The 27,146-nt window shown below is 35.0% G+C and overlaps 1 protein-coding gene and 1 long non-coding RNA gene across 9 annotated transcripts in view; one reads left to right on the top strand and one right to left on the bottom strand.

Moving 5' to 3' along the window:
* Positions 1 to 11,715, top strand: part of LOC113112621 (titin homolog) — a 39,249-nt gene extending 27,534 nt beyond the window's left edge. For 4 of the 6 annotated variants that reach the window (XM_026278345.1, XM_026278344.1, XM_026278347.1 and 1 more), the window contains 8 exons: positions 4,812 to 4,946; positions 5,830 to 5,906; positions 7,461 to 7,504; positions 8,327 to 8,335; positions 9,300 to 9,460; positions 9,738 to 9,844; positions 10,008 to 10,128; positions 10,737 to 11,715. In XM_026278345.1, coding sequence (XP_026134130.1) covers positions 4,812 to 4,946; positions 5,830 to 5,906; positions 7,461 to 7,504; positions 8,327 to 8,335; positions 9,300 to 9,460; positions 9,738 to 9,844; positions 10,008 to 10,128; positions 10,737 to 10,802 — 720 coding nt within the window. In that variant the 3' untranslated portion in view covers positions 10,803 to 11,715. Of the gene's footprint in view, positions 1 to 59; positions 1,065 to 4,811; positions 4,947 to 5,829; positions 5,907 to 7,460; positions 7,505 to 8,326; positions 8,336 to 9,299; positions 9,461 to 9,737; positions 9,845 to 10,007; positions 10,129 to 10,736 lie in introns of those variants that run through there. The other 2 variants (XM_026278343.1, XM_026278348.1) reach the window with 2 other exon arrangements.
* A 10,337-nt stretch (positions 11,716 to 22,052) lies between these two features.
* Positions 22,053 to 26,102, bottom strand: LOC113112619 (uncharacterized). 3 transcript variants are annotated; one of them, XR_003293457.1, is made up of 5 exons: positions 25,929 to 26,102; positions 23,850 to 24,006; positions 23,658 to 23,723; positions 22,973 to 23,062; positions 22,053 to 22,600 (listed from the first exon to the last, which is right to left on the bottom strand). It is a non-coding gene; the product is annotated as an uncharacterized LOC113112619 (long non-coding RNA). The 3 variants fall into 3 exon arrangements; XR_003293458.1 differs by lacking the exon at positions 25,929 to 26,102 and adding an exon at positions 25,275 to 25,428; XR_003293459.1 differs by lacking the exon at positions 25,929 to 26,102 and adding an exon at positions 24,738 to 24,990.
* Positions 26,103 to 27,146: the final 1,044 nt, after the last annotated feature.

Raw genomic sequence — 27,146 nt, 5'->3', positions numbered from 1 at the left:
CGTCCCCACGTCATGGGTCACTCCCCCTGTCCTCCCCTCAACCCTCCCTTGTTGCCCAGGAGGAGCTGGTGCTCGCAGCCCTGAGGATAGAGGCTCTACAGGTAGTCAAAAACATCTCTCAGAGCCCCACTTTGTCCACTGTGTCCCCTCAGGTACTGAGCTGAGCCAGCCTGCACCCGTCTGTGAGTGTGTGTGCATATGCACGCACAAGTGTGTGTGTGTGAGATACCCCCTTCTGAACCGAGCCCCCTGACTGCACCCTTGGGTATGAGTGTGAATACCTACCCATAAACTACCCCACCATACTGTGAATATGACATCTCACTCCTGGTTGTTTAAGCCGTCTCCCGTCTCCTGATTGGTACTCCTTTTTCCCAAGACAACACTCTCTTTAGAAAAAGAGGTGTGTTTCTCCCAGGGCTTTGTGACAATCCTGCATGTTCGCTTGGACAGGAGATCCATAGAAACAAAGTTCAATGTGACTTGAAAACTTACGCTGTATATAGACACTATATTATTGCATCAAAGATGAATGGTTTGCAGATTTCATAATTTATATGCTTCTCCTAAGCAGAATCCTTAAACTGTAGGTGAATTCCTCGTCACATTCATGCTAGTTCCTGGTTTCAATTTGTTACTAATTTACACTAACTCTGTTAACTGTATGCCTGGTTTGAGGCTGCTGGTGTGGCTTCACATGAAGCTTAGCTCAGATCTGCTTTCAGTCATGTTGAGTTACCGTTACTTCTTTCTCAGCATTTGTACAGGAAATGACATAAAATAATCCCGCATACACAAACATGCACACATACTACAACCCCTCTAACATGCCTCATATTCTTGCTGCTCCATTTTCATGATGTTGTCTTGCATGCTTCACAGTCTCGCTTTAAAAAGCCCAGCCCACATCGCTGGAATGGCTCAACGGTTCTCAGATGGCTAAAGTAAGAAGGACAGAAAACATCCCCTTTGAAGAATAACTAGGTCTAGTCTATATACAAGTGCATCTCAATAAATTAGAATGCCATGGAAAAGTTCAAAAGAAACTCATGTATTATATAAATTCATTCATTGCACACAGACTGAAGTAGTTTAAGTCTTTGGTACTTTTAATTGTGATGATTTTGGCTCACATTTAACAAAAACACACCAATTCACTATCTCAACAAATTAGAATATGGTGAAATGCCAATTCACTAATAAACTCAAAACACCTGCAAAGGTTTCCTGAGCCTTCAAAATGGTCTCTCAGTTTGGGTCACTAGGCTGCACAATCATGGGGAGGACTGCTGATCTGACAGTTGTCCAGAAGACAATCATTGACACCCTTCACAAGGAGGGGAAGCCACAAACATTCATAGATTCAGGATTTAGCACCTGCCCACACTGCCAAAAGTTGGTTAAATGACCATGGTGTTGGTGTGCTTGACTGGCCAGCAAACTCACCAGACCTGAATCCCATAGAGAATCTATGGGGTATTGTCAAGAGGAAAATGGGAAACAAGAGACCAAAAAATGCAGATGAGTTAAAGGCCACTGTCAAAGAATCCTACCCCCTCAGCATTTCCACAAACTGATCACCTCCATGCCACACCGAATTGAGGCAGCAATTAAAGCAAAATGAGCCCCTACCAAGTATTGAGTATGTACAGTAAATGAACATACTTTCCAGAAGACCAACAATTCACTAAAATAGTTTTTTTATTGGTCTTATGAAGTATTCTAATTTGTTGAGATGAATAATTGGTGTATTGGTGGGTTTTTGTTAAATCTGAGCCAAATTCATCACAATTAAAAGAACCAAAGATTTAAACTACTTTAGTCTGTGTGCGTTGAATTTATTTAATACATGAGTTTCACAGTTTGAGTTGAATTACTGAAATAAATTAACTTTTCCACAACATTTTAATTTATTGAGATGCACCTGTATTCTAATCCCACTGTCCCTGTACCACCTTTATTAGACTAAACCACCATTAGTCATAAGACTAGGTCTACAGACAATAAACATTTCATCCTTATATTATACTTTCTGTTCACTGAAAAAAGTAAAGAAAAAAAAAAATATATATATATAAAATGAAAGCAAGAATGCATTAAACTGATTAAAGTGACAGAAAATTATTTAAGTTTTTTAAGTTTTTTTATTTCTATTCATCAAAGCATCTTGAAAAAATACTGTATCATGGTTTTTAAGCAACACAACTCTTTTCAACATTAATTATAAGTAGAAATAATGCATGTGCATCAGATCAGCATATGGAAGTGATTAAGTGATGCTGAAGACTGAAAATTTACTTGCCATCACAGTAATACACTACATTTTAAAATATATTAAAAGTAATTTGAAATTGTAATATTATTTTACATAAATACTGTTTTATTGTTTTTTTTTATCAAATAAATTCAGCCTTGTTGAGCATAAGATATTTTAAAACATAAAAAAAAAAAAAACTTTTGAATGGTAGTGTTCAAACCAAGATATCATGAGTCTGCTGCTCCTGCCCATTAAATTTTTTTTTTACAAGAAACAACAAAATATAACTATTATAGTTCTTTAATATATATGTACATATATATAATATAATCTAATATAGCTCTTTAAGGAAACATCATAGATATATTAAAAACACATACATTCGAAATCATTTCTCAAACACATTTAATCTGACTATCTACATATCTATCCTTTTATTTATTAATGTTTTTTTTTTTGTGTGTGTGTAATAATTGTTTTTTTCTTACTCTGTCACACAGACAGATAGCAAACTCTGTCAAAGGATGTCCCATATTCCACAGGGATTTTTTCTTCCCCTGAATAACCTCTAGACATCAGTGCCAAAATAGAGTTGATTTTTAATGTATGAAAAGTATTTCTGGGATAGTGCTGATACATTTTAGGATTATGGAGTGCTTTCATATATAAAAAGAGTGACACTGTATTATATGACTGGAATAATGAGGTTGAGTGATGACTAACTTGAATTGATGGTCTTCTTAAAATATTAAATATTTTAACATACATTATTAGATAATGCTCTTCCTGAAATAGTCTCACAGACACAATTCACATGCTGCTTCAGCACATTCTCCATGACGTGTTCTTTATTTTAACTTTTCTTTAGCAGGAATTTATAATTCATGGAATTACATGCACAGCTGCTCTGAAAATAACAGGAATGCATCACAACCCCATGCTGTACTGAACTCTGTTTGGTCAATATCCATTTTTTTTCTGATTTGCATTTAGAGTTATTCCTCTGCCTCATTTCTCACCCTCTGCTGACTGTGTTTATGATTGGTGATGATGAACATGCTGCCCTCTTTGAGTTGGATCACACAGTTTCTACATTAGATTATGCATTATGATTGTTGAGATATGAATGAGTTGGAGTCAAGACCTAAACCAGGCCTCTCAAGTCTGAGACCAAGATCTGTCCAGTGTGTTAATTCTCATTATACTGCAAAGAAAAAATCAAACTTGAGGTTGAAAATCATCTGAGCTCTTGTCTGAGACTATTGAGATTATAATCCAAGATTTAGATTTAGGCCATGACTAATGTACATAATGAAGTGATAGGAGATCTGAGATCAACACTAAACTCTAAATTTGATAAAGCTTAATTTCAACATTCTGTATCAGGTTTTAATCTGTTTGTACCTCCCGTATGACTATATGCCCCCTCCATGATCCTATGCAGCACAATAATGCAGTGAATGGTATAAGGCCCAAATTCTCCTTGCAGACCAAACATGTAGTGGGCATTCTGTATTTGTACCCTAACACATGACCCCCTACCTACCTATAAGAGTCAAACTCAATTAATCTCCTAATCCAGCTCTGTTAGGAAGAATTAATCAGCTCTAATCAGCAAGTAGGTTTAAAGGTCTAAACATGATGATTATTCAGTAACTACACCCCATCACTGGCTATAAAGAGGCCTTCTGGAAGCAATACAATCCTGAAAAAAAAAAAAAATAATAATTATAATATATATATATATATATATATATATATATATATATATATATATATATATATATATATATATATATATATATATATATATATATATTTTTTTTTTTTCAGGATTGTATTGCTATAATATATATATATATATATATATATATATTATTAGTACTTTTTAAATCCATTTTAAGATTCCAGCATAAATGATTAAGTTACAGTACATTTAATTCAAGTAATATTAGTTCTTTTGTTTGTGCCTTTTGAAGCAGATATTCACAAAACATGTCTGTCTTTTACTGTAGGACATATGCAAATAGGTTGTTGCTTATATTCATATTTTACAGTCTTTTGTCTTTGTTGTAGCTGGTTGCATTAACTAACCATTTTATTCGTATTTTAAGGACATTTTAGCATATTGTCTTTTTTTTCAATGTGAAATGGATCATCAACTTGAAAATATAAGATCACCATCTTTGCGCATTATCTGGTCTGTGAAAACTAACACAATAGATCAACCTCTACTCCTGCTGTCCATCTGTCACAGCATTCCCTCTCTGATCCGGTCACAGCCGCAAACCTTTCATGACAAACAGCTTTCACACCCATCTCACATTGAGGATTGTCAATCATAGAATTCCAGCTGTATGCAGCGGGCCAGTCACACACTGCTGGAGGCTTTTGAACCCAAACTAAGAGCCTGCTCTCCATGGCATTATGGCTTTGCTGAGTAGAACCTGTAGAAGATGTGCTGCCTCCCTCCAATAAATGTGATGTAAATATTGTTTTAAAGAAATAAACTCACAGGTTTTTAATGGTTTCTCCATAACTCTCTCTTCTGCAGCAGAGAGAAATGGTCTCACCGGTGGACAGTGGGGTTTCGAAGAGCTCCCTCTATTCACTATCAGGATACATTGAAGGGGAAAGCCATCATTTGCCGTGTGACATGGACCACTCTCTTGCCATCGCCCGAGAAGAGGTATATACAGTACTCACACATTGCATGATGCCACACCACAATAAAAAGACTCTCTTGTCATGTTTACCTTGAGTTAAATCTGTAAATTTTATAAAATAAATCTAAATAAAGTGGTAAAAGCCCTGGATAAAGTCATTTGATTTTAAAGAGCTGGTTAAGGCCACTTTTAATTTTGGATTCTGAAAACTTGCATTTGCAGTGCCAAAATGACATCCAATCGAAAACTGCTTCAACGTTACATTTTCACAAGCTCTGGACAGTCAGAATCTTTCCTATAATGTGTTTAGTTTCAGCGTCTGAGGGTTGATTAACTGGACTGATGAGAAAGTATATGTTTTTTATTTTATATTTCTGAAGATTTAAAGTCAGGGTGACGTGAAATTTCTCAATTTCTTATAATGCAGTTTTCAATCGAAACAAGAGACTTCTCCAATGATTAAACCCCTTGCTTTCTTATGATTGACTGCAAGCTCAAACTTATTATTGAGTGAAACGCCCACATCTCAAAATTCAGTCAACAACTGATGGATAGAACCAAGTCTTACCCTATGTTTTTTAAGTTTGGTTGATAATCAGTTTGACTCATATGTACATCACAAGAAAAAATCTGTTACTACTTCCATTTTTTTGTCACTACTTTAAGACTATCACAGTCGATTTATGTGGTTGCATTTCCACTAATTATTTAAAAAAGGTTTCATGCTCATCATCTGCTGAACTTCCCAGGTCTTTGTTTATTAACCTCATAAATAAGCAAATAATATTAACTTAGGATTTTTACAGTGTGAAACACCTGGACAGCCCAGGTTTGCGTTAACCCAGGATGACACTGGTTTATCATTTTCCAGAGTGTAAAGTGTGTGAAGTAATGCTCTTATTTCAGATTGTTATAAAAGAGAAAGAAGCCATGGAGTGGAAAAGAAAATACGAAGAGAGTAGACGGGAGGTGGAGGAGATGAGGTGGGTGTTTTCAAAGGACAGAGATTCCTGTGCCCTTGTGAGCTATGATGAGTGAAGATTACGTCATGTGCCGACCTCATTTTTCCCCACATCTACCATGACTTCATGTCTTCTGTGTAAACTTCAAATCAATGAAATAGTCAGGAACGTTCATTCAATACATATGTTCCTTAGTTTATACACCTGACAAATCCCTGTGCATCATACCATACAGTCCACCTCTCAATCTGTTTCTCTCTTTCCTATGTTTTTTTTTAAGTTGAGTGTAAGCAGAAAGCCAATTAAAGAGGGCCTTAGCATGTCAGATGTGCCGAAGTTGGGGGCAGGGAAAGGGAGGGCATAAACGAAAGATAATTTAGCTTTGTTTTCAACCATCCGGAAGAACGTGGATCCGTCTTTTAACACAATTAAATGCCATTTTAACATTATTATTTTTTTTTTTACATTCTTCTAACTAAGAGTTATGACAGTTAGGACAGGGTCAGGTGACAGTTTTTTTAAATAGCTCATGTTCAGCATTTTTGAGGTATTTTGTCACCTCACTGCACTTTTAATAAAAAATGCAGCATTGTCTAATTTAGAAGATGGTCGATTGAACCAGGACATGTTTTGAAGTTGTCCTTTTTTTTATATTTAATGGGCAAAGTGAACAAGGTAATCATGAATGGTTGAGGTTTACAGCCAGCTGGACTAGGCCTTGTTAGTTTGGATAAGAATGGTGCTTAGTTCATTAGCCTGATTGGGATTAGGATAAGGAAGGCCTAAGAGGCTAAGGAAGACATAGCTAATCCATCCGCTTACTGTGCTGGCAACCTGCTTTTCTCCAAGCAAGTCTTTCTGCCAACTGAAGTCTTGTAGTCAAACACATGACATAACAAATGGCAGTTTCCTGACACTAGGACATCAGGTTTCTACACTGCCGTTCAAAAGTTTAGGTTTGGGAAGATGTTTTTAACTGTTTTTGAAAGTCTCTCTTCAACAGGCTGCATTTATTGAATTAAAAATACAGCAAACATTTTTTTTTAAATGTAATTTATTTCTATGATGGCAAAGCTTCATTTCCGCATTTCTCTAGCCTTCAGTGTTACATTCAGTGTCCTTCAGAAATCACTCAGATATTCTATATTGCTTTTGCCAAAGAAACATTTCTTATCATTAACAATGCTGAAAACAGTTGTACTGATTAATATATTTGAGGAGAATGTGATAAAATTTTTTTTTTTTTTACATTTTGTAACAATGTAAAAGTCTTTACTGTTGCTTTTGATCAATTTAATGCTTCCTTGCTCAATAAGACTATTCAATTCTTCAACAGACTTATTATATTAGTCTATTTTAACACTGCAGATATATATGCTTTGATAAACTTGTTTTTGAAAAGTTCCTTGCATCTGCAGGTTAAATGTCCTATATTCTGCAAAGTCACACAGCCTGTTTTATTCATTTAAAGCTAAATGTAAAACATTATGCTTAAAAAGATCAGGTCAGATCAGATTGTGTAGTGTTTATGCACCTTATTTAAATATTAACTTGATTTTTGCTTATTCTTTGCAGGAAGATAGTTATGGAATATGAGAAGACTATTGCAGAGATGATTGGTGAGTCTTGATGGCTAAATTCAATTTCATCTTCTCCTCGTGATTTTTAATTTGTGTTTTGTGAACACTGTCAGGCACTTTTGGTTCTATACATCTGCACTTTTCTTCTGCTACACTGCTAGAGATGAACAGGCACAACCCTTGTCCAGCCACACCACACCAACACACATATGCAATAAGTGTTTGTTACGTTCTCATTTAATTTTTAGACAAATCTTTCGTGCCTCTGGACCCAAACACCGGTCAGTTGCAAGCACAAGCCTTCATGTCTCCCTGTATATTCCACTTAACTTCAGTAAACACAAACATGTTACTGCTCAAAACATGTCCCTTACCAGGCCTCAACCACTGACAGATTAATCAAATTTCTTTGCCTGTACAGTATTTACGTCAATGTAAATACTGTAGGCTGTATGCATTCTTACATTTTCAGATTGCGATATTGAGTGTCTGGTTTAACCATGACATTTTCTCTCTTTGTGCAAAGAAAAACCCTTTCTTCATTCCCTTTTTATATTCTTCACACTAAACTGCCATCCTTGATATTCTGCATTCCAGTTGTATCGGTCATTTTATTTCCACTTTATTTTGTATCTTTGCTTATCATTTCTTTTCCATGGTTCATTTTCTTGGCCTGTTTTCCGGCTTTCACCACCTACTATGTTTTATCCTAGGACACTTTCGTTAATTTTAAAATTTGTCCATGTTTCTGACACGCTTTTCTCTCTTACACGTCCCACCCTGCTGGCTTGACTTAATGCAGTCCCTTTTTTTTCTGTTTTGCTCCCTCCGTCCCCCATATATATTTGATAAATCACTCAGCCATGCCTGGTAAGTAACAGCAACTCTTTATTATATTTGTTTGTGTTGCATCCACCACATCTGATAGTGACAGACAGCGAGAGTTTTCTCTTACTTTAACCTGATTTGGTTGCTCTCATTTTAGTATCATCTGGTTATCATCTTGTTGAAGACCTTTTCTCAAACATCTTCAGCTCATCAGTGTTCAGGAAACTACTTTGATACTGTAGCTTTCCAAACAAATTCATCATAAAGTGAAGTCGCCTAAATACAATTCAGTACAATCAAGCTAGAGAAAAGTAACTATAACAGTAACATTTATTTTTATTAGAACTGTTAAAAAAAGCTTAATTACCATGATACAGTTTTTCCAAGATTGTTTCAAAAGGACAGATTTGATTTGAAATAGAAATCTTTTGTCAATTTAATAGATCAATTGAATAAGCTTAAGTAGTAAAACTAGAATACAACTTTTATAGTCAATTAGAAACCATGACAGATTGATAGTATTTATTTAAGGGTGGAGAATGGAGTTCCACACAGCTGAGTGATGATTCAGTTGAATCAGTGAATCAGTTTTTTTTTTAAACCAGTTCATTAAAATGATTCATTCGGCAGACTTGCCACAGTTAAATGAAATTTGTAACTATTAATCCTTTTATATAATTTCCCTAAAAATGAATGAAGGAGTGCTGAGTAAGTCTTTCAAAGGTCTTCTCATCTCTCACAATGTCTCTGTGGTTTGTCTACTGTATGTGTGTGTGTGTGTGTCGTCTGCATGCATCATAGAGATGCAGCGTCGAAAACTGCATTTTCATTTGTCATTATCAACGATGTAGACATGGCATAGAGTATAATTTCATATCTGGGAGCATAAAATCACCCTCTGCCGCTTCCAAAAGCAAATGTGCACATCTATTTGATTGTATTGTGCATTGTATTTTCTAGTGTAAAATGAACTTGATGCATTTATGTTTTTGTGTGTATGTCTCAGAGGGTGAACAGAGGGAGAAGACTCTGTCTCATCACACTATCCAACAGCTGATTCAGGAAAAGGACCAGGCTTTAGCTGATCTCAACTCTGTGGAGAAATCTCTTGCTGACTTGTTCCGTCGCTATGAGAAGATGAAGGATGTTTTGGAAGGCTTCCGCAAGGTAAGCCACTATAAGCTGAGATTGATAAAGGTTAAAATCATTGTGAATTTACATTTGCAGCTCTGTAATCTGATGTAATTCTGAGTCAGATGGATAGAAAAATAAAGGTCAGGACATGATTGTTATAGATTGTGGATGTTACATACAAAAATGGAGCCAAATGAATGCAAGCTTACAACAGTAATTATTAGGCTGTTGGTTAACATTATCTAATAGCTTGTGCTTAAGAAGAAGGTGTCATTATTGGCATTGGCAGTAATACCTCTTTTTTCTTTAGAACGAGGATGTGCTGAAGAAATGTGCACAGGAGTACCTGTCTCGTGTACGTAAGGAGGAGCAGCGCTACCAGGCCTTGAAGATCCATGCTGAGGAGAAACTGGATAAGTAAGTACAGATCTTTCACATGCATATGTTTTTAATATGCTTTGGTTTGTACAGGATTTCTTTTGACTGGAACAACAATTGTTAGGCTAATTATAAGGGTCAGACTTACACTGTGTGAGAAATATGAAATGTTGGCATGACTCTGACCATGTGGCACCCGCAGGGCGAATGCTGATATCGCTCAGGTGAGAGGCAAAGCCAAGCAGGAGCAGGCAGTGTATCAGGCGAGTCTGAGGAAAGAACAGATGAAGGTGGACTCACTGGAGCGCACACTGGAACAAAAGGTGTGCTCACACTCACAAATCCACATGCTCATCTGTTAAAGTCTGATCTTGCAAACTTAAAAGTAAATGTCGTTGTTGTTTAAACGTTTAGTATTTTTTATAGTAAAACAATTATTTTATTTATTTAAATATATAGTTTTATTTATGCAATGCTTCTATCTATCTACAGTATATCATTTTATTTTAAATGTAAATAAGAAAGATTTATACTTTTCCTCAGTACTGACTTTACTGTTACATTAGATACATTTAATGCAGCATTGATGAGGGCATTAATTTGATAAAAAGTGACAGTCATTTAAAATATTACAAAATAATGTTTTTTTCAAAAAAAAAAAAAAAAAAACAAAAAAAAAAAAAACGTTTCTTAAGCATCCTGGTTTCCTCAAAAATATTTCACAGTACAACACTGAAAATATTAGTGGAGTAATGGCTGCTGAAAATTCAGCTATCACAGGATTAAATGAGATGTAAAAAAATAGATTAGTATAGAAATCATATTTTTTAAAACTATAATATTTCACAATTTGACTGTATTTCTGATCATACCGTAAGAGAAAAAAACATTCAGAGGTTAACATGATTTTTTGGGGGGATTCTGTTTACAGAACAAAGAGATTGTGGAACTGACCAAAATTTGTGATGAACTGATTGCCAAAATGGGAAAGAGCTAGCCGTCCATTTGACAGAGCTCTGTCCATACCACAAAGGGACACAAGAACAATAACTGGACAAGATGGAGGGACAAGTTAAAAGTGTTTGTTATTGTTTTTTCCTATTTCTAATGGACAGAACAATGAACTAACCAAACAAAGGGAATTCACACTACTGAAGTCTTCACATAAACTTGGAGTCTCTAGGACACACTAGTTTCTGGCTGTAATTATTTTCTCTTCATTTCAATGTGTTAATGTACAGTACACCACCTTACCTTTGTTGAGGGCTTTGTGAAAGTACTCCCGGCCATCAGTAGAGACTTTGTTTGAATGTCTGTATAGCACACACACACACACACACACACACACACACACACACACACACGCAGAGAGTAAGTGTTTATAGTAAGTCTGAAGTTATGAGTGCTGTTGCCATGACAACCACTGATGGAGCCGACTGTTAAATTGATTCCTGTGGTACCCTCTTTTTAACTTAAAAACAGAAATGACCAGAGAGAATATATATAATATAAAACAGATGAGTTAATCATTCAGTTGTTACAAAGTGGTATTCATTTTCATAAAAAAAATGCATGTTGTAGGCCTTGCCAGTTTTGTAAATATGACAATGACTTGAAAATAGTAAGGGAACATAATTGCAGATTTTGATACTGTTAGTTTGATCAGCTTCCTTATGTATCTTTGTAGATACTTGTTGTTCATTTGTTTTGCTGTCTTCTAGCAACACTGATGTGTGCTTTTATTTTTGGATTTTATTTTGATATATAAACTTGTCACTGTCAGTGGTTCTGGGCTAATTTAATCTGAATGGTTTTGTCTCCGTCCTGTTATAGCTGATTTTTTAGATAAAAGAAACCCCATCAGCTATACAGGACATGCTTACAAAGTGCAATAAAAGATGGCAATACAACTCCTGTTTATCTGACCCATATTCCACAGACACAGTCAATATGCAAAATGTAAAGACTTGATGATGGATGTAGTAACAATCACATTTACATTTACACACCCCACTAGGGCATTTGAAGAAAGCAATAATGTTGTTAATGAACAAACAATGAATCTTGCTGACATGATCCTACGTATGTGCATAAAAAGATGCATTAGTTTGCTGGCAGATGGGTCTTAAAATCATGCCAGACAGACTATATTAGTGCCAATTACATGCTGGCACAGAACCAATCTGAGTGAGTGAAAAAAAAAAAAATGAGATGGTAGAAGTAGAATTTAAGAAAAAAAAATACAGAAGATGAAAAATGAATAATACGTGTTACTAACATACTAACATTGTATACATACACGGTACATTATAACAATACATATATAATGCATTATAAATCTAAATCTGGAAAAGGTCTTTATTTTTTGTAATTTAATTTAAAAAAAGCAAACTTTCTTATATTCTAGATTAATTGCACAAAAACAAAAAGAAATATTTCAGGAGTTTTTTGTTTTCATTCTGATGGTTATGACTTACAGGAAAATAAAAAATTCAGTATCTCAAAAAATATGAATATTGCATTTTAAACTTGATTAGTTTGATTAATTTTGAGTATTTATACTCGGTTCCTCTTGGGGTAGTTTAGAACATGCCACCACAAATATTGGAAAGACTACTGACTTGACAGTTCTCCAGAAGATAATCATCAACACCCTCCACAAGAAGGTTAAGCCACAGGAGGTCATTGCTGAAAGGGCAGGCTGTTCACAGAGTGCTGTATCAAAATATATTCATAGAATGGTAGGAAAAGGTGCACAAGCAACAGGGATGACCACAGCCTTGGGAAGATTGTCAGGAAAGGAGCTTCAGATGGAGTGGACTGAAGCCGGAGTCAGCGCATCATGAGTCACCACACTCAGCGTCTTTGGTAACTGGACTGTTGCTCAGTGGTCCACAGTCCTCTTTTCAGATGAAAGTAAATTTAGCATTTCATTTGGAAATCAAGGTCTGGAGTCTGGAGGAAGACTGGTATTTACACATACAAGGAATTTGAAAAAATTTATCCTTATATGAATCCTTAAAATAAGGAAAAAGTATAATTATAATAATATTGCTTTAATTTAATTATTTTACTCCTGAAAAACTAATTAAATTACATATATAGCAGGAATTTAATAACATAAAAAATAGTAATGGGAAGAATAACTAAGAAAAACAGAAGTTAATTATGCTGATCTATTAAGCTGATCTAATCATTCATTTGGAGTAAAGGCTTGGTTTTAGTTTCCCTTACCGTATGCACATATTCAGATAGCCTGTGCATCAACTCTTTGATTGTTTGTGTTCACTGTTCTGCTGTGTCACAGAGAGAAATTATGTGAGTTTGGTCACTGATGGAGGCATTAGTTGAACGTAATCTGTAGGGAATATCTGACCCCTAGCTAGCATTCAGCACTGTATGGGTGGAGCACAGTGACCGATCCCTCATCCTGATTAGTCAAGATGGTGAGGATCCATTCAGATCTTAAGAGCAAAGCACAGGCCTCAGTGGACAGGTTGGTAATCTGTGTGTCCTCACTGCCGTGGGGTATAAGCTCTCTGAAAGCAGGACTTACGCTCAGGGGTTTTAAGAGCAAACAACCTGCTTTTCACTGTGCTGACCTGACAGCCACAGACCACCGGCAACATGAGAGCACTCCATTTCTTCATGCTGCAGGGCCTGGGCCTCTTCCTCCTCGCTGCTCACAGTGAGTACTTCTCTGTTGTTGTGTTTCTACTTTTTAAGATTTTCCACTCCTGTCTTCTTAGTACTGCATGTGCGTCACCGCACTCACAAGTGTTTATTTGCTTTTCAGTCTGGTGATTTTGCTTATTCTGTGTCATTTACCTCATTTTTGTTTCATTTCGTTTCTCTAATTTCATTCTTTTGAGGCTTCATTATGGCTGAGAATATCTCATTGGCCTTGAGGACGGTGTTAAAGGACTAACAGAAAATAATTGGCGCAATTCAATCCCTTAAACAGATTGAGGGCTAAAATAGTTTGCAGGTCTGGAGTCTTTATTTTTATTAGATTGCTAGACCAAAAAAAAAAAAAAAAAAAGGTTAAACATCTACCTGAATAGATAGGAAAAGTACCATGTGATATTTAGGAACCAAGTGCTAATTGAGTTAAGTAATAGTTTTTCTTTCTTTTTTTTTAATGAGAAAATTAAGCTAATATGCATATGTAGATAATTAAGTTTACAACTCAGGCTCTCAGGTAATTTATTTATTTACGTATTATACTCTTCCTTTCATAAAATAATTCTCACCCAACAAACTAAATTAATTTATTATAGCCAAAACCATTTAAATATATTTGACAAATTCCCGCTGAAATATTTCCCATAAACATCAAGTATGGTCTTACTATAGTACAGAACTGCCAAATTGACAAATTGCAAACGAGGTCAAGCATAGAGAAACTGGAGATTGCTTGTTCTTTCTTATTATGGATGTTTTGCACAGATGATTTGTAACAACTTTATTTTAACCTCTGTCGGAAGGATTTTGGAGTAGGTAATAAAGCAGACAACAGCATTAATTCTAAACCAGTGATTTGTTTTAAATATGCATGTGTGTTTGTGTTATGTGTAGTTTTTAAAGGGCAATGAATAATAATACCTTTAGTGACTTATGTGACATCATGGATTAGTATCAAATTCAACAGGCTGTTCTATACATTACGTATACTCGCAAACATTCTGAAAAATTTAATATTTACCATCTTCAGTGACACGTGGTCATCCAGAAATCATTAGCTATCAAAGAGAGTGACTCAGATGCAGCAGAATGGTGTCTTTAGAGTAAGCTAACAGTGCTAAGGCACATATAGCAGATGCTTTTAAAAGGCTGTTTGGATGTTTGAAAAAAATGCACTTAATGGGAGACAATAGCTAGAGGCACATGAAAAAGACTTAGCTATAACATACACTGCTGGTTATTTACAAGACAGTTAAAACACTTAGATGTATCTCTGTTGTGACTTCTGCTAGCTTCCATGGGGTCTGTTAAACAAAAGTGAAAAAAGATCTGTTTCACGATCAGGACGTCAGTGTTTTGTTCAGACATCACAGAACAGTGAAGTTTAGATCGATAGATAGAACTCATGTTGATGGCGTATTTGTTGCGGTTTAAAGCTGCTTCATCATGGAAATTGAAACAGAGTGCATTATTATATGTGTGTCATTATGAAATACAGTATAATTTTCCTGTCTCCACACTAGAAATTAAATTGCATAAAACATCAAGTGTTGTTTAGACAAATGCATTGGATGTGTGCAATTATTATGTAACCGCATAATTTGCCTTGATTGTTGAAGCTATTACATTGAGCTATGGTTCTCATCTGGACACAGAATAGTTTCCCTTTCTTTCATTTAATCATTTACGCATTTATCTATAATATATGTAACAAACTGGTAAAAAAAAGAGGCAAAATAAGTTTAAAAAAATGTTAAAATAAAAATAAAAAAACAGTTTAAGGGGAATCTTTTTTAATCATTGTTTTTCATCATGTTTAAAACATTTAAATTAGAGAAATCTATGTGACAAAAATTGCATGGAATAATTATTTTCAGAGAATGTATATGTTTTTATGTATTTACTTAATTATTATTGAGAAACTGTTGTTGTTGTTGTTTTTTTAATTTATTGTTAATAATTACAAGAAGGGACATATTGTCTATGCACTGGTTTGGGGCATATAAACAATAAAATGATAAATAAAATAATTTATTGATAATACTACTAATAAATAGAGTTTTTCTCAAGAAACTTCATTATCATGTTTCATTTTTACTGGAAAACAAGACAGAAAAATAGATAAATATTGATGGGTTATTAATTACACTTTAGGTATTTTTTTTTGTTTGCTGTTGGAATTTTAATGTTGAATTACTTTTGCCCCTTCTCTGTCTCTATTTAGCTGAGGCGCTGAAGTGTTACACCTGCATGGGCTCTACAGATGAAGACTGTAATCGTCAGGGCTCCAAAACATGTCCAAGCTACTCAGATGCATGTGCTGTTGTCCGTGGACATGGCAGTAAGTTGAATGGGTGCATGGTTAATAATGAATCTTCTTGCATAGAAGGATGAGAGGAAACTGGGCGATTTTAAATTTTTTTATTTCCTTCGTTGTGGGTGATAAATCTCAGAGGGATAAATCTTAAGAAAAAATCCTTAATGACTGCTTGTGTGTGTGTGTGTGTGTGTGTGTGTTTTAAGGGGAGGCACTGGATCAAGCTGATGTTAAAGGAAGACAGACTGCTCTGTCTGGCTCCAGCTTAGAAATAGCAGGAGGTCTACAGCTTGCTTATGAGGATCAAGGCACATTAATATGTTATCACGCTCTCATGCCGTTCTTGTCTTCTTAGGTGGCGTAATGAAGTCGTGCTCATACAAATCTTTCTGCAGCCAGGCTAACAGCCAGGGCTACAGAGCTCCAGGGGTCAAAGTTCACTGCTGCTACTCTGATGACTGCAATGTGGCAGGAGACGCCACCAGAATCAGCACAGGCTTCAGCTTCCTCCTGGGCCTTCTGTTATTTGTCTGGCATTTGCTATCAAACTAATGCTATACCCTAGACAAACTGACCTGGCTATTAAAGACCATTATCATTGTGGAACATGGAACTCTGTATACTCTGTGATTGTTCACATGCATACCGATAAAATACAACACTTCAAATGTCAGCAAACCATGGGATTGTACATGCAATGCTTATTAGGTTAATTAAGCACACATATGCAGAACCTTACATACACAGATTTTTTTACATTTCTACTCTGCATAAATCAAATGCATTTTTATTATCATTTCAGACATTCTAGGAATTCAATAAGCCAAAAGCCTTTCTATTACAGTATGTAGGCCAAATGAACCTAAATGAACTCTATTACTCATGATAGTTCACACAAAAAGTGAAACTCCTATTGGTATCATTTACTCACGCTCATGTCATTCTTAAAGCACAAAAGAACTTATATAGCACAAAGTTAGCAGCTTTTCTTTCTTTCTTTCTTTCTTTTTTTTTTTTTGACGATAGCATTCCTTGGTCAAGATCTATTAATTGTAATGTAAGCATATTTTTGGTGAAATATTTATTTAAATCCCATTTTGTTGTAATGAACAAAGAGTCTGGTATAATTAAGAAATATATGTTTTAAGATAAGCCTCAAATATGTTGTAAATGAATGTGTAGTTGAATTTTCATGTCTTCACGTGGAAATGAACATGAAGATGTAACACTCTCTGGCTTGTTTGGCTTTTGTGCTTGATTGTAAATAAACACTGCTTTTTCCTTATGGTTCAGTGGGTGTTTTTATTGATTTATTCATTCATTCATTCATTTATTTCAAATAAGATTCAGTCAGGAAACAATGAGTGTAATTGTTATTCGTACATTTCTATAATTACTGAGAAAAATAATGCTACCTCGCATGATAAAAATGATCAAACTTCTCCAATTCATTCTGCAGATCTTATTTAATCTAATAATTTTAGGGCTACTATCAGGAAGGTGCAATGTGTATTTTATTTTTTGATTAAGTCCTTTAATCAACCCCCTATTTAAAATTAAGTGTTTACTTAAAGAATGGATGCACGGATGGATGGATGGATGGACGAAGTGTTTCCCTCGACGTCCTCAAGTGCTTTACCTCTTCTTAACGCAAGGTGCCGCTGTAAATTAACAAATCAACAGTAATCAAGCTGTCGGAACTAGGCAAGTTCCAGCCCTTCCTGATCCCCTCACCTGGTCAAGGTAGGTACCTTGTTTGTACTTGTATTGTATTTCGGAAGGTTTTGAGCGTAATCTCCTACAAACATGTTGAAGTTTACTAATAAATGGGCTATTGATGGTCACAGGTGGGTCGCGTGAGAGTCCACATGACATTTGTTGTGAATATTTACTGCTCACTGTGCGATACATTTGACCGGTTTGACGTGTTTATTTATGATTAACGAAAGGCTAATCCTTGTTTCTTTTGTTGAACCATCATAGTGGCTCAAAATTTCAAGCAAGCTAAATGCATAAAGAACAACAACATGATGTATATTCCAGAGTAGTGCAAAATTTCCCTCTTGAACTAATATTACAGCATCATTTCTGCGTATTTAGTTAAAATGAGCTTCAAAATTATTTATTGAACTGTTTTTTTTTTATTACAATCTTATGTTAGGCTATTTAACACTTTGTTCTTTTTATTGTTGTCAGTACACTCACTTTAGCCATTTTAGTCTTAAAGTCTTGTTGGTCATTGAGTCAAAAAGGGATGTGAAGTTATTTAAGCTGTCATTGAAACCTTGCCTGTTATATCTGTTGTCATTTCTGTTATGATAGCGCTTTTCTTTTATTTCTCTTCACTTCTGCATTGAATAAACCTTCTCTCTTCTGTCACTCCCTTTGCTGAGTCTTTCTTTTGACCGACAGGTGTGATAGTGTGAACGAGCTGCCCCAGAGGGGGATAAAGAATGACCCCAAACTGTGATGCTCCAAGGGCCGTTCCACTGGGTGCTTTGCTTAGCTTGTGTCAATTCTCATCAGTCCTCATCAGCTTTATTTAGAGATTTCATTTTCACTTTCAGGAAGTCTTTAATAGTTCTGGGGATAAACCTGGAGAAAGGCACAAGGCTAGATAGGTTTGGGATAAGGCAAGTGTGCATCTTTTTCTGCGATCTCATTTTTAAGGCTCCTGAACCATACTTGGCTGTATGTCACGTCACTTTGAAATGGCAATATGGGAGTTTTTCTCCATAAAAAGTTCTTCAAATGTAAAGGTCATTGCGATGGTGACCATCTAGGAAGAAATTGCTCATTTGATCATCCCTAGGTAGCTGCTCAAGTCCACCTAGGGACACTATTACTGTAAATCCCATTTTCACTATGGAAAGCCTTAAGCCATGTGTCATTTATTGGGATGCAGGAAACCAGACAATGGTCGTTTTGATCGCCTAGAAAGTCTTGTCAGTACACCTTGCATGTTATATTATGTTTCACAAATGAACTATCATGATAGGTTCTCATAATTGCTTTTTACAGACTACAAGAAAATTTTAAAAAGATGATGAATAACCTCATTCCTCCATGTCATGTGGGTTTGGGCTTCATTTTGTTTTCCTCCATTGAAGAGTGACTTAATGACTTAAATACACATTTTCTAAAGAACTTGTTTTACATTTTTTAATTAAAAATCATTTGGATATTTTTGCGACAAAGTAAACGTCTGTAATATTGTTGTTTAAAATGTCATATCATTTGGCTTTTCTATGACAAGGCAAGGTTAGATCAGGTTATGCTGTGACTTCCAAAAAATATATATTTATGAATGAAAAATTCATTATATTTGTAAAAAAAATAATAATATTAATAATATTGAAAAACTAATAATGTTATTAGTAGTTAATTGTACACTACACATTCAATGTCTATTTATTTATTGATATATTATTTTTTTTCCATTTATAATACATGACATTTTTGAAAATTATATAAAAGCTTTTCAAAGCCGCATGAATACATTGGTACAATTCTAAGAACTTGCCACATCTGTTTTAAAATAGATTTTAATTTTATTTTTTTTTTCTCATTTTCTTGTTTACTCTCTTCTGTAATACATCATTAACCCATGTGAAGGGCAGCTCGGTGTTTTGAAGAAAGAGCCCATTGAGCTGATATTTTGAAAGCCAGGTGTGACATGAGAATTTAAGGCATTATTTGACAGCTTTTCCTCTTCCCTCAATGCATTTACCATATAGGTCCTGAACAACAGCATGGGTCAAGTGCAATATTCATATCCCAGGAATTGAGTGGGGGCACTTACTTTAGTAGGCCGAATCAAATACTCTCAGTGCCTGATTGGGAGGGAACAAAAGTGTGTGGTGGAAAAGGGAGCATGTGAGATGATGGCTGTGTTTACGAGTGCACAGAGCCCGGCTGGGTTCAGACCGCGGTCACTGGTTCTGGGGTCTCCGGGTCTCAGGTCCTTTTTGAAAAAGATCCATGAAGCAGAATTAAAGTGATCTACCTCCGGACTGTGGACCCAGGGCTTTGGAACCAGGGAAGGAGGAGGGCACAGAAGCTTGATAGAAGAGGGGCAGAGGGGGTAAGTTCAAAAACAGGGTTTGTAAAAGGGAGGGAGAGTAGGAATTGGAGAGTTATTCATAATCAGTCTGGCCTCAGCTACTTTGAAATGAACCTAAATAGTTTGTTCTGTGGAGCTATAATGGCTGGCAAGTGAGCAAGCATGCAAAAGATACATACAATCATGAACATTAAGTTTGAGACAGAAAGATGTCATTTATAATTGATTTAAGGAGAACATTTGCACCTCAAAAAATGAGCCATAGGGATGTGATATCACTGAATTTCACACATATAAAAAAAAACATAATTTTGTAACAATGCATTTAAGGCGTGTGTGTAGATTTAATTACTGTGGTGAAATGGAAGTCTAATTAAAGTTTTTTTCTCACGTTGTTTCACACTTTAGACTATGATTAATCATTTGCCACTGCAGTCGACTACACTGTAAAAAAAAAATTTGTTGTTTCAACTTAAAAAAGTAAGTGTTCGTGCTGCCTTAAAATGTTAAGTTGTCTGAACTTAAATTGTGAAGTTGTCTTTACTTACGATTAAGTTGACATGACTTAAAAAAACAAGTGCAATAGACATCATTTAAGTTGCCTGAACTTAAATTGTGAAGTTGTCTTTACTTACGATTAAGTTGACATGACTTAAAAAAACAAGTGCAATAGACATCATTTAAGTTGCCTGAACTTAAATTGTGAAGTTGTCTTTACTTACGATTAAGTTGACACGACTTAAAAAAACAAGTGCAATAGACATCATTTAAGTTGCCTGAACTTAAATTGTAAAGTTGCCTTAACTAAGAATAAAGCTGATAGGACTTTATAATACAAGTGCAATGAACATAAGTTTAGTGGACTTGAATTGTGAAGTTGTCTTAACTATGAAAAGCTGAATAGACTAAAGTGCTTAACATTTAAAATGACAAGTCTTAATGGAGGATAAATCACTTGGATTTTATTTTTCAATTAAAACCAGTTTATAAACTGTTACTTTAAACATACAGTGATGTACTTCATAAACAAAAAAAGCATAAAATACAGCGTAATGCTCTGCATGAATGACACAGTATTAAGCATAGTGCTGTACTGCATAAAACAGATGTACTGCACAAACATACAGTAATGTACATTAACAATACTGTATAAACAAAACAAGTGTCTAAATTCAAACAAGATATTTTTATAATAAAGGGTTAGTTCACCCAAATAGCGAATTTATGTAATTAATAACTTACCCTCATGTTGTTCCAAACCAGTAAGACATCTGTTTATCTTTGTAACACAGTTTAAGATATTTTATATTTAGTCTGAGAGCTCTCAGTTCCTCCATTGAAGCTGTGTGAACGGTCTACTGTCCATGTCCAGAAAGGTAAGAAAAACATCATCAAAGTAGTCCATGTGACATCAGAGGGTCAGTTAGCATCAAAAATACATTTTGGTCCAAAAATAGCAAAAACTACGACTTTATTCAGCATTGTCTTCTCTTCAGTGTCTGTGTGAGAGAGAGAGTTCAAAACAAAGCAGTTTGTCATATCCGGTTTGCGAACGAATCATTCGATGTAACCGGATCTTTTTGAACCAATTCATTGATTCTGAACTGATTCTGTGCTAATTTTTTGAGCGCGGGTAAACCGAAGGCTTGAATCAAGTGCAATCATCGCCAATGACGGCATTACGTCGAGCGCAAAAGAACCGGTGAACAATTTTCTTCAACTGGTTTATTGAATTGTACTGTATGAAAGAACTACTGGTGATCGGAAAACTGATGCAACCGGTTCTTCACTCGTGAACGAGTCAGTCTTTTGTTCGTTATCTGGCTCGGCTCTGTGTTCATCTTCAGTTCTCTCTTCACAGCAGTTTCAGTCAGTGTACTGTTTGAGTAAATTAATTAACACGTTAAAAAAGTTGATAGCTTAAGTCATTTGTGGATTAATGTGTATAGGAGACGCAAACCGTTTAAAACGATTTGGTTTGATTCGGTGAATTGGTTCAAAAAGATCCGGTTACATCGAATGATTTGTTAGCGAACCGGATATCCACACTGCTTTGTTTTGAACTCTCTCACAACAGAAACGGATTATGTTTTTCTTACCTTTCTGGACATGGACAGTAGACTGTACACACAGCTTCAATGGAGGGACTGAGAGCTCTCGGACTAAATCTAAAATATCTTAAACTGTGTCCCGAAGATAAACTGAGGTCTCACGGGTTTGGAACGACATGAGGGTAAGTTATTAATTACATAAATTTTTTATTTGGGTGAACTAACCCTTTAAGTTACATAAATTGTCACTGCATAAAGAACCACATTAAGAAAAAAATCATTTAACATTCTTTGTTTTAAAACAACCAGAAATTCACCAATAAATCATGACCAAAAACAAAAAGGCACAGAACGTATACCTTTCAGTTAAAATGCTAAACAGTTTTGCGAAAGATTCTATTTTTCAGTCCATGCACCGTCACGAAACAGTGATCACCTCCAAGGTCAATTAAAATCTTCTGAATTACCTCAAATGTGTAGCGTAGTTTTTTGGGATAATCAATGTTAAGCGCAAAAATCAGTACGACTAGTTGAGCCACAGCATGAGGGAGGTCTTTGGCATCACTCAGGACAACTTGTTCCTCCACTACCACGTAGTAGTCAAAGGCATCATCTTCATCAGGCATTATGAGAATGCCCACATCCATTCCCACCATCACACCGTCTTCAATGTCAGTTTCCTACAGCAAGTATATTAAAACATTTACTGAGAATGTCAGTTATTTTATTGAAAGTATATAACACAATTTTTAGCCAAAACTTATGTAATGAAAATATCTTAATTCTGAGACTCGGTCTTGTTTGTATTTTACCGTTATCTACATCAAATCATCCTACATAAATGTACAAAGATTCTATGAAAACATAACCCTGATATCTTTAATACTGACGAAGGCCTGAAATCACAGTGAAATTAATAGCTGAAATTCAACTTTGGCATTTATCTCATAATTACATTACAAAACTATAATACATTTCATAGACAGGGTCCTGATTAAACATACACAGAACATTATTTTAAGCAAAGGTATAATATTAACATGCAAGTCTACCTCAGCTGACTTGAAGAAATCTGATGGATCCTCGCCGAGGTAATGTGGAAGGCCTTGAAGAACAACGGCCCTTTTCATTGACATGGAATTCTTAAATAAAAGAAAAAAATGATTCGATTGATTTAGGGCAAGGCTGACAATGTAACTGCTTTATAACCATTATAGTGGAAAGCAGGGGTGCTGCAGCACCTGCTGGCATGTAGCCCATGAAAAAAAAAATGCGGGGTGCTGGTGGTGCAATGTTAAATAAACATTTTGTAACAAATTAATAATTATTGAATAAAAGGGTGCTGTTAATTGTTGCCAAAGTGTATTTAAGAAAAACATTTATTATCACTATAACTATGCAGATTAAATACATAGTTTTTTTCTTTTGTCATTTCATTACACATAACTTTATGAACTATAATATGATTTCTTTGTAAGTGTAAATTTCTTCAGTTGTTACCAATTGCATGTCAATTGCTGTTTAATTAAACTGTTGAATTAATTAACAGGTTTAATAAAAATAAAATTAAAAAAAGTTAACATGTTCAATTATTTCCCCCATGTTATATGTAAACTTCGATTCAACTCAAAGTTTACATGATGCAGCACGTCACTGATGTGAAAAAAAATTGCAGCAATGCACAACACTAAAGATCACATTTTTAAAAATCTGTTATTTTAAGTAAACTGTACATACATAGGCAGAAGAAGAGTAGGAGCCTGTGCAAAGCCTTAAAAGCTGATATTTGGACACATTTTGGGTCTTATGATGATGGAGAGAAAAGGGAAAGGAACAGTGGACAGAAAATGACATGTTAGTTGATGCGTGACTCCAAACTTAAATAACCCAAACACATTTTAATTCGAAGCACACAACTAAAATACTCACATCACGGTCAATCTTGCATAGAAGGCTTTTCAGTTCTGAAAATGCTGCTCAACTTGGCTCTAAACATCTGAAGGAACCTGGGTACATACTGATCCAACCCTGAGAGAAAAGACTTCATGAGGTCCTTAGATGTTAAGCGAGTGAACTCTGCTTCAATCTGTTAAAAGACATGACATTTACTTTTTTTGCATTTCATAAATTAAAATAGGTATGTGCTACATAAATTAATAGCAATGGCATTGAATAACTGCATTTATATAACTAACAATAATATAATGCCCTTAAAGTGGAGGCAGTGACCAATTTGTAAATGTGACAAATTTATAAACAATAATTCTAAAGTATTTTAGCTTCAGAAAGACTATTGTGACTAAAGAATTTAGACATAGGGGTCTAAAGGTACACATTAATTTCGAACGGTTTCGGAATGGGCCTTACAGTTCATTGTACATGTGTGCCAAATGCAAACATTAGTTAGCAGTAAGCTTGTGTTGCATGCAGAACATAAATTTAGTGTTTTCACATGGACATTAAGTAACGGACTGTATGTTTGTTTAGCAAAGATTCTAAAGTAATGGCTCACAAGAAAAAACGTGGAAATGTAGCAGAGTTCTAGGCAAACATGCACTAGATTGAAGTGTTTAACCGTTACACTTGCGTCTCACATTTGCACAGTCTAGCAAGTTGGCATGACAATTTCTGTAAATCCCTCATGTCCCAAAAGCACGTCTTGAAACCATAGTATTTTGCACTATGCTTAGTGCTTTTCTGAACAGTTCCTGAGCGTTGCGCCTCGCCTCGCCCCACCCATGGGATTCTCTAACGTGCTCGCCTGAAGACCAATCATTAAGGGAACACTTCAAGCATTGTGCATAAATTTATATTTACCAAGTCGCTACTCGTCGCTGCCCGACGCCGGCTCACATTGAAAATGAATGACTTCCGGCCACTTTGACGCTCTCGACGGTGGCGGTGTGAGCACAGTTATTGATGAAGTCATATCGCCTTTTTATATAAATGCTGTTTATCGCCTAGGCCTTCGTTAACATTTTATTACTCACCTTAAACTGAACTTAACAGATAAACAATCCCCAGAGCCAAGACAAGTACACACGAATTACCAAAACATATAGTGAGGCTGCCGCGTTAAATTGAGGAAATATCAGACGTTGCAGGTGCATTTTTAGTTCATCGTCTGTATAAAAAAAATATATAATAATAATAATAATAATAAAATATCTTTTCTATTCTATCTTTTAATATTGTTCCTATTATTTGTCTCTAACGAATTTAACTTATTTAAACGAAAAAAAATAAAAAATCTTCCCCCAAATTACCGATTGGTATATGTAAGGCGTTACATGGCTTACAGGTAATTTTCATTAAAATGTGTAACATTAGGACTACGTTAGTTGGCCTACTCACCCAAAACTGGTCAGGATGAAGCTCAAAGATTCAGTTAATACATTTAAAAGCAGGTTTCTGCTAACTCTAAAAGACTAACTTAACAGATAAACGCCGTTGACAATCGAGGGAAAAACTCAAGACTGGAGCAAGCACATGGAAGTGTAAACGTGAGAAAATGGCGATGGCTGAAAACAGACGTTCATCGTCTGATGTCATATATATATATATATATATATATTTTTTTTTTAATTAATTAATTAAATTTCTAACGACAGGAAGAAATGTTTGAAAGGGAATTATTTTGCCACTGTTTAAGAATGCGAACCGCCAAATAAGCACAAAGAAGAAGAAGAAGATTTTGCCACGGAGTATTACATTTTCAATATGAAAAGCGTTAACGTCCCATGACTGGCTTACAAAGTTCAAATAATTTTTGAGCGCGAAACTGTTTAAGGCGTTGTTTATACTACGGATAGTTGATTACAGTTAATATATTAAAACAACATCTTAGAAGTGAGTACAGAAGCACTGAAAATAATTAAAAATCTTATAAATCTATTTCATGTAACGTAATCCAATATAAAACGTAACGTTACCGTTCTGGTATTCACAATTATAAAAGATGATAACGTTACATATTAAACAGATTTTGGAGTAACTTAACATACTCACCTTACACTGACCAATATGAAGGTCCACGGCTCAGTCTGGTTTGAACTGTCTGCCAAAACAAATTCGACGGTTAAACGACTCGGGTAACGTTAACGTTGTTTGAGGAGAAACTCCAGCAAGAACATCACAACATAAAATGAGAAAATGGCGGTGCTGCAGAAAGACTCTTCTGGCTCATTCAGGAAAAATAATTTAAATTCTTTTTTTTTTTTTCTAATCAATGATACAATAAATTTGATCTAATTTCCACATACAGTATTACATATTAAATATGAAAGTTGCATTATTTGTCTTATAATGGTCACATGAATTCATGCAAAACTGAAATAAGGCGGTGGTTGTTGTTGGATTATTATCTTTAAATTTATTAAAATCATATATTAGAAGCGCGTACATAAACGTTCAGAATAATTATGTCGATCAATATTCAAATCTATTATGTTAAACATTTTACATAAATTCACAGATACTTGGCATTAATTACCTCAAATTAATCAAGATGAAGGTCTGTAGTTCAATTAAAACCAAATAAACAGATTGCCTGTTTGCAAAACCGATTTTAACTTTAAAAGAGGAAGGTTTTAGATCCTGCAGACTAGAACAAGCATTGTTAAAGTGAGAAAATGGCGTTGCTGCAGAAGGACTTTCACCCTCTGAGGTCATCCGAAAATTATATATATAGAACGTCATACATTTTAATCTTAAAATAGCTTAAAGATTACATTGATATTTACATTTTGCGGTTTATGGACATTATATTATCAATGGCATGCATAGAAATATATAAAGTAAATGCATAAAAAATAATAACAATAAATAAAATAAAAAGTTGACAAATACAATTTTAAAATGTATCGATATTATCAAATATTAGTTAATATTAGTTTCCATTTGCACGTATTTGTATTTAAAGCTCAAATATTTGAAGCAGCTATGTTAACTGATATATCTAAGTTCAGTTGACTCATTATTTTAAGTCTGATAAGTTAAGCCAAGAAAAACTTAAATATTTGAGTCATCTCAATAAGTTAAATCCAAATAAGTTAACTTAACTCGAAATGTTAAGTTATGATAACTAATTGGCGCAATCATTTTTTACAGTGTACTCTGTTTCCACAATTAACTGCTTTCTTCCCCGTCAGAGCAGTTTTTTTTCAGTCTAGAACATTTGGACTGGAGATTTGGACCAGTGCCTCCGAAAGACTTAATTATGTGGTT

Source organism: Carassius auratus, chromosome 13, assembly GCF_003368295.1.
Source record: "Carassius auratus strain Wakin chromosome 13, ASM336829v1, whole genome shotgun sequence".
Lineage (NCBI taxonomy): Eukaryota > Metazoa > Chordata > Actinopteri > Cypriniformes > Cyprinidae > Carassius > Carassius auratus.
This window is presented reverse-complemented; position numbering and strand designations above follow the sequence as displayed.